The following is a 16210-nucleotide window of genomic DNA, read 5'->3' on the forward strand; positions in this document are numbered from 1 at the left end:
AGTCAGCTACTTTGTTAAAGTCTGATATGCATATGAAAGTTGGACAATGAATAAGGAAGACCATAGAAGAATTGATGCATTTTAATTATGGTGTTGGGGAAGAATATTGAAAGGGCCATGGACTGCCAGAAGAACAAACAAATCTGTGCTGAAACTGGTACAGCCAGGATGCTCCTTAGAAGCCAGGAAGGCATCATCTATTACTTCAGACACATTATTAGGAGGGACTGTTTCCTGGAGAAAGACATTATGTTTGGGAAAGTTGAGAGTCAGCAAAAAAGAGGACGACACCCAGCGAGATGGATTGGCACAGTGACAGCCGCCATGGATTTAGGCATAACGATTGTAAGGATGGCACAGGACGGGGCAGCATTTCATTCTGTTGTGCACAGGGTTGCTATGAGTCTGAGCAGACTCAATGGCACCTAACAACAACAAATGATACTGCTTCTTTTCTGACTCCCATATATTTCCACTGAGACAGAGACCACAGATTCAATGACAGAAAGCAAGCAGGCTCTTGATGTCATAGGCACACTTAGGTTCTTCTGAGGAATGTGCATGAAATGATTAGTGAATGAAATTTCAGTGGATGAGGATCTTGTATTGCCTCATCTGGATTCCTGTTTATCATCTGACACCTGCTGTATAATTCACATTTCATCTTAAAGGATACAATGCATAGGTTTCTGAGCCATTAAAACTGTGTGTTGTCTGTGGCCCTTGGTCACCCTTCAGGCTGGGGACTGAACTCACCCTGTAGCTCAATGTCAGCCAAACAGTAGATAGGTATATAGGGAACAACAACACTATTGAGCTATACACACCATGACATGGCCAACCCCATAAAAGGGCAGCAATTACCCAAGGACAAAATTCAGAAGAGTTGGGAAAGAAGGTGGAATGGAAACAAGAATCTCAGTGAAGAAGTATGGTAACTGATGTCACATAGAAGTGACTGCAATGAAATGACAGACAATTTGCTGAACGCAAAACTGGTTATTGGATCCGTAAACCTTCATTGGGAGTCCTGATGTGGCACTGTGGGCTAATGTGTCAGACTGCAAAGTTGTTTGAACTGTCAGGTCGGTGGTTCAAGGTCACCAGCTGCTCCTTGGAAGCCCTATACTATACAGGGTCGCTATGGGTCGGAATTGACTTGGCAACACTTAACAATAACAAACCTTTACTCAATTCATAAAAAGATTTTTTTAATTTTAAATAAAATGTGTGTTGTGTTATTGGCATCAGGTGATTATATCAGAGGTAAACATATTTGGGGAACTATGTTGGGGGAGCTGGAAAAATAATTGTGGAGTGATTCACAAACTGGCTGCCACCCACGTGTAGCAAAATGACATGGAAGATTAAACCTTCACCTGAGGGCTTTTTCAGGGTTAACACAAAGTGGCTACAGAAGATTCTCTTCAGGTCTTAGGTTGAGGTCATCACTTAGCTTTGTGTGTGGTGTGCAGAAGGGAAGGAAGAGGAGTGAACTGAGAAATCTCATAGCAGTAGAGGATAAGATCTGGCAGCTCATGGTGGTTAAGTATTTAAAGCAACTTTTTTTTTTTCTCCCTTGGTATTACAAAAAGGGGTCTGTTTTTAATCATCCAACTTGTGTTAAACATTTTACTTCACCTGAAAATCGGGAGTATTTTACAGAATGGACAAGAAGGAATCTACCATTTAATCAACTTCCAAGGCACTTTCAGTCTAACACCTATTTTGTTCAAGCAAATCCCATGACCTTTGAGGAAGAGACCACTGTGGTGAAGGGAAAATAGCAGGGAAGGTGTGGGTTGAATACATTTATATACCCTCTTACCAACCAACTTTTAAGCTCTCACTAATAGAATCGTTACCACCGTCTGTGAAAAAAAATGCTCCATCGTTGGAGGCATGACTAACCACAGAGTTAACACCCCAAACCCTGAATGAATTTTTCCTAGTGATATTGATTTTTTTTCTATTATGAGATAAAAATGTTGATAACTGTTTCTCTTCTTTCTTAATATTGACTGTTTAGAAATAGCTATAGAAGTTCCTATAATTTTTAAATCAAAATTTAGCAGTTGAGAGCTTTTTAGACTGTAAACCTCATTGTATTTATAGTGTTTAAATCGTTAACTGATACATAATGGTGGTGGGGGTGTGCTGTGGAGCTGGTTCCGACTAATAGCGACCCTGTATAGGGTTTCTGAGGCTGTAAATCTTTACAGGTGCCTAAAGCGTCCTCTTTCTCCTGCAGAGTGACTGATAGATTTGAACTGCTGACCTTGTGGTTAGCAGCACAACTTGTAACCCACTACGCTGCCAGAGCTCCTTGATACATGATACGTACTCAATAAATATTTGTTGGCTAAACAATAAAATTTGCTGTATGTTGATACATTGCTGTTGTTTATAAAAGTTGTTGTTAAGTACTGTCGAGTCAGTTCTGACTCACAGTAACCCTTGGATAACAGTCCAGTGCTTATCTGACAACATCACACCATACCTAGTAAAAATGATACCAAAAATATGAAAATAAAGAAATGGATTAATTTGCCAGTTAGCAAATAGTAATGGAAAGTATACAATAAAATTTCAAAATAAAAAATAGTAAATGAGTTCCAAAGGGATTTTTTACCTTGATTGTTTTTGAAAGTCCAAACAAAGAAGATATTTATTACCTTGTACCTATGCTGTTCATAGTATCAAAATATATAAAGCAAAAACTTCTAGAATCTCAGGGAGGTGGTAACTCCACAGTAATAGAAAAAGATTACAGTATGTCACTCTAAAAAATCAGCAGAATTGTTTTCTAGCAGATCTGTCTGCTTTCTTCTTGTCTCATGGCAGTCCACTTGACAGCCAGAAAAGGCTTCTATAAGCAGGAATCAGTTCATGTTATTCATCTCATCACAGTCAGCATAAGATGAGATTTCTTACCAAGGCCCACAAGCTTTTGTCTGAGACAGCCCGAGCCTGCCTCTTTGGTCTCTTCATCTTTTTTATTATTTAATGTTTTAGGTTCATGCTTACAAAAAAAAAAAAAAAAACACCATGCCTTACCACTGTCAGTTTTGTTTACTTAACATATACAATGGGACTTCAAAAAGTTCCTGGAAAATTGAAATAGAAATATAATATTTTTTCCAGGAACTTTTTGAAGTCCCATTGTATCTGGATTCTACTGACTTCGTTTGTACTTTAAAATTTTTATTTCTTTTACTCTCTATTTTCATTTATTGTAGTGGTTTTCTTGGAACTTTACCATGAATTATTTGTGTCTCTGTTTCATTTCCCTTATTTGTTCCTTCCATGAAGCTGTTTTGGTAGTAAACTTTTAAACTTGAATTATTATTCCAGGGTGAGTGTCCTGAACATTGATAGCACCTAGGTCTTTAGGACTTCCATCTGGGCCCAGGAACTCTGCTGTCACATCACTTCTGCACTCGTGAGCTCCTTGGCTGGCAGGGGCCTCCCGAAGAGTTTTCTCCTCTTTTCACTAACATTTACACTGGGATTTTTTTAGTGATTGTTGTTGTTTTGATTTGGTTTTGGTATTTTCCTTTCATTGATTTTGCTTGTTTATTCTTTCTTCTTCTACTATTTCCATTTCCTTGAATTTTATCCTTTCTAATTCTGCTTTTATTTTTCCTTCTTTTCTTCATTTTCTTGCTTTCCCTCTTTTTTTTTTTCTCTTTCAAATCTTTCTTTACTATTCTTGACTCCCTTTCTCTTTTCATCTTCTCTTTCCCTGGTTTCTCTAAGTGACTTTTTATTTCTTCCTTTTATTCTCTCTCTTATTTTTCTCTTCCATAGCTCCATTTTCCTGTCCCTCTTTTCTCTTTGCAGTTATTATATTATTTTTTTGGTTGCTACCTGCTTTTATTTATTTATTTTTCTCCTTTAATATTTTCTCTTTTCATTGTTGTTTGTTTGTTTGTTTATTCTGTTTTGTGCTCTTGTGTGTGTGTGGTTTATTTCCTCTTTCCACCAGACAGGAGAAAGCAACTGGGCCCATACAGCCCAACCACAACCATACCCTCTGTTGCTCCACCCATTAGGCAAGAGCCAGTAACAACTCCTATACCACCTAATCAAAGGTCAACACCAGCCAACACCAGCCAAACCCACCCTCGACTTGCAATACTGAAGGACTCCATAGGCAAAATACTGAATGACACAGAAAACATCAAAAGAAGATGGAAGGTATACACAGAGTCACAGTACCAAAAAGAAATGGTTGTTGTTCAACCATTTCAAGAAGCAGCATATGATGTAGAACCTATGGTACTGAAGAAAAAAAAGTCCAAGCTGAACTGAAGGCTTTGGTGATAAATGAAGCTCCAGATATTGATGGAATGAATACAAACTGAAATATTTCAATAAACTTATGAAGTGCTGGAGGAACCAAGACATTTGGAAGACAGTGACCTGGCCAAGCAATTGGAAGAGATCTATATTTGTAACCATTCCAAAGAAAAGTGATTCAATAGTATGTGGATATCAAGGAACAATATGATACCACAAGCAAGAAGAATTTTGTTGACGACAATTCAAAAATTATTGCAGCAGTACATTGTCAGGGAGCTGCCAGAAACTCAAGCCAAATTCAAAAGAGGACACAGAACCAGGAATGTTACTGCTGATATCATCAGATGGATCCTGGCTAAAAGCAGAGAAACCCAGAAAGATATAAACTTGTACTTTACTAACTATACAAAGGCTTTGAGTGTATGGATCATGACAAACAATTGATAGCATTATGACAAATGGGCATTCCAGAACACTTGCTAGTGCTCATGAGGAACTTGGACGTATCCTAATGGGCAGTCATTAGAACCAAACACAGGGATACGGAATAGTTTTAAATCAGAAAAGGGGGGTGCCAAGGTTGTTGTATCCTCTCACCATACATATTCAATTTGTATGCTGAGTAAATCATCCACGAAGATGGATTATCTAAAGAAGAACATGACATCAGGATCGGAGAAAAGCTCGTTAACAACCTGCGATATGCAGATGATACAACCTTGTTTGCTGGAAGTGAAAAGGACTTAAAATACTGATGAAGATCAAATATTACAGTATTCGGTATGGATTGCACTTTACTGTAAATAAAACAAAAATCCACACAACTGTACCTATAAATAACATCATGATAAATGGAGAAAAGATTGAAATTGTCGAAGACTTCATTTTGCTTGAATCCACAATCAACACTCGTGGAAACAACAGCCGAGAAATCAAATATTGTACTGCACAATGGCACAGCATTCCTGGCCATGGGCATCACAGACAAATGTTCACTGTCATTCATGAATGAGCTTGGTGTGTTTGGGAACAGGAAGTGGATTCACTTTTCTGGGATAGAAATGTTGAAGAACCCCAGGACATTTTTGGGACAGGCATAAAGAGTTCCGATGTTGTATGGTCAGTGACACAAGACATAAGAGTTTGTGCCTGGCCTGGAATGTAGCTGGGAGTTACTGCAAGTTCTTGAGCAGTGGAATAGTGAGATAGAAAAAATATTTTAAAGATTGGAACTAGAAAGTAAAGAAGCACCATTTGCAGTTCTTCCCCGACTCAGAAACAAAGACACTTATTCTTGATTTACACTGAAAAAATATTGTTATTTTCTTTACCAACAAAAGCCATTTATGAAAATCTACTATTTGCCAAAATAAAAAGTTTAGTCTTCCTCTCATCATAAAAATCAGGTAATAATCATCCTCATTTATATTAAAAGATACAGGGACTCTGGACAGAGTAAGTGATTTGCTTACAGCCAATTTTGAGAGCCAGAATTTGAATCCATGTTCTCCATCTAAGCCCCTCTACTAGTAAAGCAACATGTACAAATTTTGCTTCTAAGTCAGAAGTCAGCAATTTTTTTCTGTAAAGGGCCAGAGAAATATTATCTATAATACACACACACACACACACAATTTTTATATATGGTCTCTGCTGTAGCTACTCAGCTCTGCCATTGCAGCACGAAAGCAGTCACAGACAAAATATAAATGAGCGAGCATGACATACCTGTTTCAGTCAAATTTTATTTATAGACACTGAAATTTGAATTCCATGTAATTTTTATGGGTCAATAAGTATTATTTTTCAACCACTTAAAAATATAAAAGCCTATATATTCCTGAGTGCTTTGGTGTACATCCAAAAATATAAAATAAAAAACACAAGGAACGGAAGCAAATACTGTTGAATGATGATGCATGGAGGGGATTGTAATCATTGCAATGAAACAAAATACGATAGGATGACTGTAAAGCTGATGCTCTCCCATGTAAACTGTCACTCAATTCACAATAAAAACTTTAAAAAAACAAAACAAAAACAGTCTCTTGTGATATTCAAAAAAAAAAAAAAAGTAAAAGCCATTCTTAACCATAAACTGTATATAGACAAGTAGTGGGCTAAAGATGACTTATAGGCCATAGTTTGCCAACCCCTGTTTTAAGCTTATTGACTAAAGCATTAAAGCCAAAATAGCCCTGGTGGCACTGTGGGATAAACACTGAACTGCTAACCCAAGGTTGGTAGTTTAAACCCACCAGCTACAGAAAAGATAATGCTTTCTGCTCCAGTAGAGATATACAGCCTTGGAAACCCTATGCAGGATTATTATGTATGAGTCAGCAGAATGAGGCCAAGGCTTAATGTTTTATCCCCATAAAAGACAGTTTGCTTTATGCATTGACCCCTAGTTTGGGGGTTCGTTTGTGTGTGTATGTGTGTGTGTGTGATATTACAAGGCCAAACATGGTCCAGTGTAATTCAAAACAATAACAAGAAAAACAAATGCATATGGTTCTCCGACAGATGTTAAAACCCAAAAACCCACTGCCAATGAGTTCATTCCAGCTTGTAGGGACCCCGTACAACAGGGTAGAACTGCTCTTCTTTTTCCCACAGAGCGGCTGGTGGGTTTGGCCCACCAACTTTGTAGTTGTTGTTGTTGTTATGTGCCGTGGAGTCGGAACCGACTCATAGCGACCCTGTACAGGGTTTCCGAGGGTGTATTGTAGTTAGTAGCCCAATAATTATCACAAATATTAGCAGCTTTTATTTTTATTATAGTCTAAGAACAATATTTTTTAAGTGTATTCATTGTAAACTGGGGACTGAGAAATGGCACAATACATTTCTCATGCTGTGTAATCTATTGTAGACACTCAGTAAATACTATAGCAGTTAACAATTCAAAGTCTGTTACATAAGAACCTCTGGCTTTAGCTCAATATTAGCTTGTCCTTCATTATTTAAATCACTAATTCATCTCTTCATTTATTCATTCCTTTTATCAATGGACATTTCCAACAGGCCTTATACTGGCTGCTGGAAGTTCAAAGCTGAATACCAGAGTCCTTGTTTTAAGAATCCGGTAGTTTAAGACGACAAACATAGAAATGTCAATAATGTAAAATATGCTGAATATCATGGCACAGCTCTGTAAGAATGCACAATAGAGATCTTTGTCGAGTTAAAGCTTTAGAATAGAGGCTAGAGAGTGCCAAAGAACATTTTTAAAGAAGGCAAGGTTTGAACAAAATGTAAAAGGATAGATATGCCTACAATGCCAGCAGTTATGGATGGGAGCAGTACCAACTCTAATCATTGCATTAGAGGAAGAGACAAGGAAGGGCTGGGGAAATAATGAGGAAACTGATTGTTCACGTTTTAATCTCTGATTTGATGGGGTTCAATTCGAATGGATCAGAGAAATTAAGTCATATGTAATAATCACACAAAACATATACGTAAGCATACACACACCTTCATGCTGATAGTGTATTTTACATTCAAACTTTTTTATCTTCACAAAAACAAACCTTGGATAATAAAATAAAATTCAGTACAAAATTTGTAAGTAATTAGAGAATTGAGACTTATTCCTTAAATCTGGTTTGAAAATCATATCTAGTTACATAAATGACTTTTTAAAAAATTGAATTTAAGATTCATAAATCCAGATATTTTTTAGGAGTAAAATGCATTCTTACCTGCAGGACTTTCCTAATTCTTTTTAGATTGTGTATCAAGAGCAGGTTTTTCTCTTTGGAGACACGGCCTAACTGCTCATCCAGTTGTATTAACAAGTTTTGAAGAAGAATTGTTGCCATGGTTTCATTGTTAGATGCTGCCTCCCTAATAAAACAAAAATGTTATCACACAACAGGAAACAACTTGGCAAAATGGCAACTTCTTGTCACATTCATTTTAAAGTGATAGCTTGATTCCATAGCAATACGCATTAAGAGGTGGTTTTTTTTAAATTCAGTTATACAAGGTGAAGATGCTATAAAGAATGTTTGTGAATCATCCTAATACAAAGCTTATTTACACTGAGTCTACTATGATAGAGAATTCATATCATCAATATTTTAAAAGCAAAAGAATAGGTTGTAGATTTCATTGATTTAAAATTGATGGATCCAAGTTTCAAATGATTGGAACAATGCAATTTTCAATTTCGTAACTGTGTCTGGGAAGGAGAGATGAAAAGTAGAGAGTGAGGGAGGGGTGATGAGGAGAGAGGAAGAGGAGGAAGAGAAGTGACGAGAGGTAGAGAAGGAGATAAGAAGTAAAAGGAAGAAGGGACGGAGGGGGTGGGTTTGTTTCAATAAATAATAAAGTGTTCTATGCATTTAAAGAATTTTCTTCACATTGAAGAGCTCTCATAAAATCTCCTTGTGAAAATATCAGATTGTGATACTACAACACTAATTCACCCTACTTTAAAATACATAGTCCATGTCACAATTGTAAAGATAGATGTTTTGTAATAAAAATGGGGAAGTTAATTTTACAGTCCAGTAAAAAAGTACCCTAGGACCATCAAGGGAGAAGAGCACAAGCGGAATGCGGGACTTTATCCAGAGAAGCAGCGACACCAAAGATGAAGGCAGAGATGGGGACATGGAGAGAGAGAGCAGCTGAGGACTCTGGATTCATGGGAAGAGAGGGACTAAGAGCTGGTGGCCAGGAGGCAGACTTGCACGTTGTGCCCTTTGGTGGTGGAAACCATTATATATGCTGCCAGAGTGTTGTTTTTTTTTTTTCAAAAAAAGAGCTAAAATAAATAGAGAGAAATACTGTTAACTGATGGTATGTGGAGCGGATTATAATCATTGTAATGAAATAAAGTGTATGATTTGGTGAATGTAAAACTGATGATCTGCCCTGTAAATTTTCACTCAATTCACAATAAAAACTTTTTTAAAAATGTATCATCCATTGACTACTTTTAATATTTTCATCCAACAGTTAACACTGTATAGTCAACTTCTCAGGTAGACCTTGGTCATATAGTATATTAAAAGAAGAATAACTGATTATAGCAGCTTTAGAAAAATAAGTGAAGATACAAGTAATGGAGCAAACAGATGATGTGAATTTTCTCAGGAAATACTCTAAATCTTGTTGGGGTTTGGCTTACAGACAAACAAGCACTAAAACCATCATTCAGTTTTCATCTACAATGTATGAAATCAGAAAAGATTGTGTTTCTTCTCTTTTGATAAAGCTCTCTAACTCCTTGAAGAAAAGAATGTATCTCCCAAGTCACAAGTGGACCAAAGAAGAAACCCACAGAAACAGGCCCTAAAGTATCCAGGCATCACTTCCTGGGAAAAGCACAACTCTTGACCCTACCAGTCTTGATTTTCAATCCACTGTGCCAGCAGATGTCGAATTTCCATAGGAAAGTTATCATCGTAGAATTGATCTACTTGCTCCAAAAACTTGATTTCTAACTGTTGAACTTGATTCCACTGAGACATGCTGTAAAAGAAAGGGTAGAATTAGAGTTTTAAAACAATGTTAAGTAATAGCTGTGGTGCATACTGTCTTCTTTCCTTAAGTTTCGAACAAAGACAATGTTGCCTGCTAGTTCAGTAACTAGAGAAAGTTTTATTTCATAGTTAGCCAATTAAGACAGAAAAGAAAAAAATTCTTTGAATGCACAAATATAGCAATTTCTCTGTCATCTCAAATGCAAAGTGACAGTCTTCTTCCTCTGCCCCCAAACCTTGTCTTTCCTTGATCTAATACGAACCTCTATTCCACCTTCCCCAGAAAGCTTTCATCTCCCCAAAGCATTCCTCACCCTTATCTGTCTATAAATGGAGCTCTGGTGTGGCACTGTGGGCTACTGCACTGGACTGCAAAGTCAGTTTGAACTACAAAGTCGGAAGTTCAAGCTCACCAGATGCTCCTCAGAAACCCTATACAGGGTCGCTATGGGTCAGAACCGACTCAACAACACTTAACAACATCTGTCTTATATAAATATGTATTCTTAACAAGGTCCTTCCCTATCCCTTGCTCTCTCTACACTATTAGAAGCTGAGAAACTTAAAGACAGATAATATCCTCAACATTTATAATACTTCCTAAGGCGTGGCATGGGACTGCTAATCACAGCATTGATGGTTCAAACCCACCAATCCTATAGGGTTGAGGAGTCCTGGTGTGGTGTTGTGGGTTGATGTGCCAGACTGCAAAGCCATTTGAACTGCAAGGTCGGGGTCCAAGTTCACCAGCTGCTCCTCAGAAACCCTATACAGGGTCGCTATGGGTCAGAATCGACTCAACAGCACGTCACAACAACAACAACATATAGGGTTGAAATCAACTCCACAGTACTTAGCAACAACAGCAAGACCCTCTTGGAGTCCTGGTGTGACACTGTAGGATAAGCACTGGACTGCTAACCACAAGGTCAGAGGTTCAAAGCCAGCAAAGACTCCTCAAAAACTCTATACAGGGTTGCTATAAGTCACAACCAACTCAATGCCATTTAACAACAAACAAGCTTACTCCAAGCTCTGTGTTCAGGACAACCAATAAAATCTTTTTTTGTATGAAACTGCCCAATCCTAATTTTCTCTATTTCTTCTAGAGTCAGTTTGGAGTCCTGGTGTGGCACTGTAGGATAAGCATAGTTGGAACCACAAGGTCAACAGTTCAAACCCACCAGCTGCTCCTGAGAAACACTATACACGGTTGCTATGAGTCAGAACCAACTCAACGGCACTTAAAAACAGCAACAACAACGTCAAGTTTATGTTCTAGACTTCTGGTCTATTTCAGTCTTAGATCCATGTGAAATCTCATGTATGCATTTTTATGGGCTCTAATTCTTTCAGTTCAATATAGCTCGGAACCAGTAATATTTTCTTTCTCTCTGAGATAATCCACCGTAGTTGGGCAAAGCTTTTAAAGTCAACTTTTACATGGTCTCTGATATGTATGTGTTAGGGTTACACACTCAAGTTACTTTACAGAGGAAGAAACCACACGTGAGATACTTACTTGATGTTGTCTGGTATAGAACAAAAGTATGTGTTTCCCCCACATCACCCCAGTCTGGCTCATTTAGAAACTTTAGACATATTTCCTAACTCAGGAAAATTAATATGACGTTGTCTCATTTAAATTACAGGATTTCACTTTTCCCAAAGTCAAATATTGCATTATTTTATCAGCAAAAAAAAAAAAAAAAAACCCAAAAAACTTTCTTACCCACAGTATTTCAATACATCTTGCAGTATTAAGGTTTCATTTTGCTTAAAGAATATTGTAAAACTAAAATTAACATATTTTATGTCCATGTTCATCAGATTTTAAAAAAAAATGACTTTTCGCACCTTTTAGCAAATGGCTTTTCCACATTACAATTATAGATAGATTGTAAGAATGCAGTAAATGCCTGTTAATGAATGAGTGGCATGACTAATATTACTATGAATGTGGTATATGGATAGTAAGTCTAACTCCAATTTTGAAAATTAAGTAAACTGAGGATAAATTAAGACAGGAAAATTACTCCTTTCCAAGAAATACAGCTCCTAAGAATCCACAGGTGTCCTGGTGTGGCATTGTAGGATAAGTGCTAGACTGCTAACCAAAGACCAGTGGTTCAAACCCACCAGCTGCTCCTGGGAAACTGTATAGAGTCACTATTAGTTTGAGCTGACTCGATGGCACTTAACAACAACAACAACAACAACAAGAATCCGTCTAAGATCCCCTAATGACAACTCAGTTCTTTCCAGAAACAGAATGTATATATTTTCCAGACCAAATTGGAACATTTATTCTCATTCTACTATCAACACTGTCCTACTTCACCTTTGTCAATTTGTTCTCATTCATGACAACAAAGAACACAGCTGAAAATAGTAGTAAAATTTTACTTGTAGCAATTGTTAAATCCTTACTATGATTTGGTTGAAAATCTCATTTCTAACTAAGAATTAATTCTACTAAGCCTATCCTAAAATGAAATGACTTATAAGACTAAGTCAATTCAAGGCTGAAAAGACCAAGGATAAGGTTTATAGTCCTAAGACATTCTTCAGTATTACAGCCTTTGTAATTGGCCTTTCAGGTTTTCTCTCTCTCTCTTTTTTTCTTTCACCCTTTATGGGCTAATTCCCTTTGCACAAGTACACTATGGAACAGTTCTTCTAAAAACGGAAAGCCCTTGGAGTTTCTGGCCCTAGCATTTTAGAAATGCTCCCAAAAGGGGATATTTGTCCCATTCTCTGGGAGCTAATGGTGCAATCGGCTCTGTGGCTCATGGTCTATAAAAGACAGGACTTGCTTTAAGTATCACTCGCTCTCACCAAAGCCACAATCACTGGCTACCAGAGCTATGTTTGTTTCAGTTTTTTTTTTCTCCTGAAACCCAGGCATGCAATCGAATGTCAGACATTACAGATCTAGAGAAGAAGGCTAGAAAGTGAAGAAGGACTGACTTTCAGCAGCTCGTGGGGACACACCTCTGTATCAGCCACAACTCTCCCACCCACCCTACAGTTTAGACATTCATAGGGACATCTGGGCTTCCAGGGCCTTCTGGGCTTAGTGCGCAGGAACCGCTGCTGGGAGACCTCATTGGGAGCTTTCTGGCACTCTCTAAATAAAGACCAGAGCCCTGCAGTGGCGCTGTGAGATAAGCACTGGACTGCTAATCGAAAGGTTAGCAGTTCAAACCTACCAGGTGCTCCTCAGAAATTCAATACAGGGTGTTGGAATCAACTCAAAGGCAATTAACAACAAAGACCAGGGTAAACACGTATTTGCATTTTGGAGATGGGAAAGATAATTCTCCTTAGAATTTTCTCTCCTCAAACAGATTAAAATGGCACTACTACCAAAACTTTAAGTGAGCAGCATCTAGTAGAAGTAATCCCAAGCCAGTTCTCCTCCAGAGAGACAATGCAGAGGGTCTGGTCGGCTTGTCTTACCTGGTCCTCTCACAGCCCAGGTCCCAGGCGATGCTCAAGTCCAAAGTCAGTATCACCCTTCACAGTTCTCAGAAGAAAGCTGCTGTCACTAACAGTATCACATTTGCATTTCTCCTCCCACTTGAGGCTTTCCTGTGCGTCAGTATTCAGTCTCTGGGACTTTACTTGGCTTGGTTCCCACCCACTCTCTCTTCTAAAAATACTAAAAAGCACAAACAGCTAGGTTCCCTCCCCACTGTGAACCCCACAACCAGTCCTGCAATCTCAGGTGGCCCAGGATGCCAGGAGGGATGGAGGAAGTCCCAGAGAGGCTCTGCAAACCCCTCGACTTCCTAGCTCCCTAGAATCAGAATTTACTCAGCATGGGATGGAACACTAAGTAGCCAGGATCAAACATCAAACACACAGACCTCACTGCTGCAATTCCAGTAGGGCCTGCTTACTTAGAGGAAGATAACCTCATCCAAAAGTTGGCCCAACTCTGACACAGGCCACCAATGCCTGCCTTACTGGCCTAGCTGCCCTGGGTAGCATCATACCTGGTTGCTATGGCATCCTCTATGTCACGTACCTGTTCTAGAATCACAGAACTGGTGGGTGCTTTGGACTCATCTGGTGCTAACTTTGCTTTCACATATAAAGAGACGGAGGCACAGATATATGACCAGAATTACTCAATGACTTAGCTACTGAGTTTGGGTAGTTCCGCTTGCACCTCAGTCTTTTCACCTTATTTAATCAGAGCTATATGATAACTCCCTGACACATCCGAAGAGTTCTATAAATGTCCAAGAAAATAAAGACAAAAATAAAGGAGGACATGCTGACTGAAGGAAAGAAAGAAGATGTCAACTTGAGGACTAAGGTGCGCCTGACCCAGGCCATTGTGTTTTCAATATCCTCATATGAATGCGAAAGCTGGACAGTGAATAAGGAAGATCGTAGAAGAATTGATGCCTTTGAGTTGTGGTGTTGGAGGAGAATACTGAAAGTACCATGGACTGCTAAAAGAACCAATAGATCTGTTTTGGAAGAAGTGCAGCCAGAGTGCTCCTTGGAGGCCAGAATGGCTAAGCTTCATCTCTCATACTTTGGACATATTGTCAGGAGGAAACAATCACTGGAGAAGGATGTCATGCTGGGTAAGGTGGAGGGTCAGAGAAAAAGAGGAAGACCCCCAACAAGATGGATCAGCCAGGTGGCATCATTTATGGACTCAAGTGTGGCAGTGGTAGTGAGGTTGGCCCAGGATCGGATATTGTTTCGTTCTGCTGTGCATTGGGGTCACTATGAGTCGGTTCCGACTCGATGGCACCTGACAACAACAACAACAACATATGATAACTCCCTGACACATCCGAAGAGTTCTATAAATGTCCAAGAAAATAAAGACAAAAATAAAGGAGGACAGGCTGACTGAAGGAAAGAAAGAAGAAGTGATTGGATTAGGCATATGAGTAGAACAGCGTAAAGAATCTGCTTCACCTGTTCACCTTCCGGATTTTCCCCCTCTTCCAGGCAACATTATTGTGATGTGCTTGAACTTTCTTCACCTCTCCCACGTACAATAGGGCAATCAACTTCAAGCTCATACTCTCTGTACATCATGTTAAGTGTACTGGTCAGGTAGGCCTGGTCCTGGCTGCTTGTCCATTGGACAAAATGTCCAGGGACTCGTGCTGCTCTGTTCCCATGTGAAGAAAGTGCCCAATTCAGGCTATTTAATCAGCTACTGGGCAAAGTTTCATTGTCTTCTAGGGAACGGGTCACTACCTATACGGAAAATCCAAATTCTTGGCACTCAAAGCTCTTCACAATTTGGTATAAGTCTATCCAGGAAGCTTTCTCCTCTATGGTTTGATCCAGACCATTCTATTCAGTCTCCTAGATTCAGCCTCCTCCACTGCCATTGAGTCGATTCCTATCCATAGACATCTTAGAGTTTCTGAGGCTGCAAGTCTTTATGGGAGCAGACAACCTCATCTTTTGCCTCTGGAATGGCTGGTGAGTTCAAACTGTTAACTTTGTCAGCACTTCACCTACAGTGCCACCCATGCTTCTTTCCCCTGTTGTTGTTGTTAACCACCACAGAGTTGGTTCTGACCATAGCGATCATGTATAGGGTTTCTGAGGCTGTAAAGCTTTGTAGGAACAGAAAACCTCATATTTCTCCTGAAGAGCGACGGGTGAGCTCCAAGCACCAAGCTTGTGGTTCACAGTCTACTGCCTACCCTGCAGAGCTATAACACTCCCTTCTCTCCCCTGGACTAGCCGATCTCAGTACTGATGCCCCTTTCTGCTGAAAGGCCCTCCCTCGATTTCATCATTACTGAAATCCTACCCTTCTTTAAGATGCCACTGAGGACTTGAGTCTATAGCAACTGTTCTTTCTTCTGAATTTTTATCATACTTCCTTTTGTCACACAACCAAAGTTGTTTAGCAGACCTAAAATGAAAGCCACATATGTAATCTTAAATCTTACAGACATGCCATTAGAAAGGTAAAAAGAAACAGGTAAAGTTGATTTTATTCTGTGTGTATTCATCACCCAAGATCTGAGATTTAACAAAATTAATATTTTTCACTACTTCATTCAGAGCTCTCATAAGTCAAATTGATGGCAAAGAATACAGTGACTGTTAGTATAATCTGATGTAACTGCCTTACTTTGTGCTTAAGCATCGACTCACTTTTACTCACTTTTACTTGGGCTCCGTGGATGCACATTCAACACAGTGAAACCTCACAGATGCCTTAAAAAATCTAGGAGACCACCACTAGGGTTCCACAGACAACACTTAGAGAGCCTCTGCTTTAATCCACCATAGCCTAGCCACCATAATCAGTTTGCCCAGAGATATGCAACGTGAGTTATATCGATGCAAATCAGCACTTTTTGCTTGGTTAGAGCATTTGAGTTAAACCCTTATCTCTCTTCCTACTT

General features: G+C 39.0%; 1 protein-coding gene across 2 annotated transcripts in view; it reads right to left on the reverse strand.

Moving 5' to 3' along the window:
* The window catches only part of STAT4 (signal transducer and activator of transcription 4), a 139458-nt gene extending 126113 nt beyond the window's left edge, over positions 1 to 13345 (reverse strand). Inside the window, exons 1-3 of one of the 2 annotated variants that reach the window (XM_006864052.1) lie at positions 13266 to 13345; positions 9664 to 9792; positions 8013 to 8157 (exon numbers count right to left, since the gene is read on the reverse strand). In XM_006864052.1, coding sequence (XP_006864114.1) covers positions 8013 to 8157; positions 9664 to 9791 — 273 coding nt within the window. In that variant the 5' untranslated portion in view covers position 9792; positions 13266 to 13345. The remainder of the gene's footprint in view (positions 1 to 8012; positions 8158 to 9663; positions 9793 to 13265) is intronic. The other variant, XM_006864053.1, reaches the window with a different exon arrangement.
* Between the last annotated feature and the right edge of the window lie 2865 nt (positions 13346 to 16210).

This window comes from Chrysochloris asiatica, unplaced genomic scaffold (genome assembly GCF_000296735.1).
Source record: "Chrysochloris asiatica unplaced genomic scaffold, ChrAsi1.0 scaffold00059, whole genome shotgun sequence".
NCBI lineage: Eukaryota > Metazoa > Chordata > Mammalia > Afrosoricida > Chrysochloridae > Chrysochloris > Chrysochloris asiatica.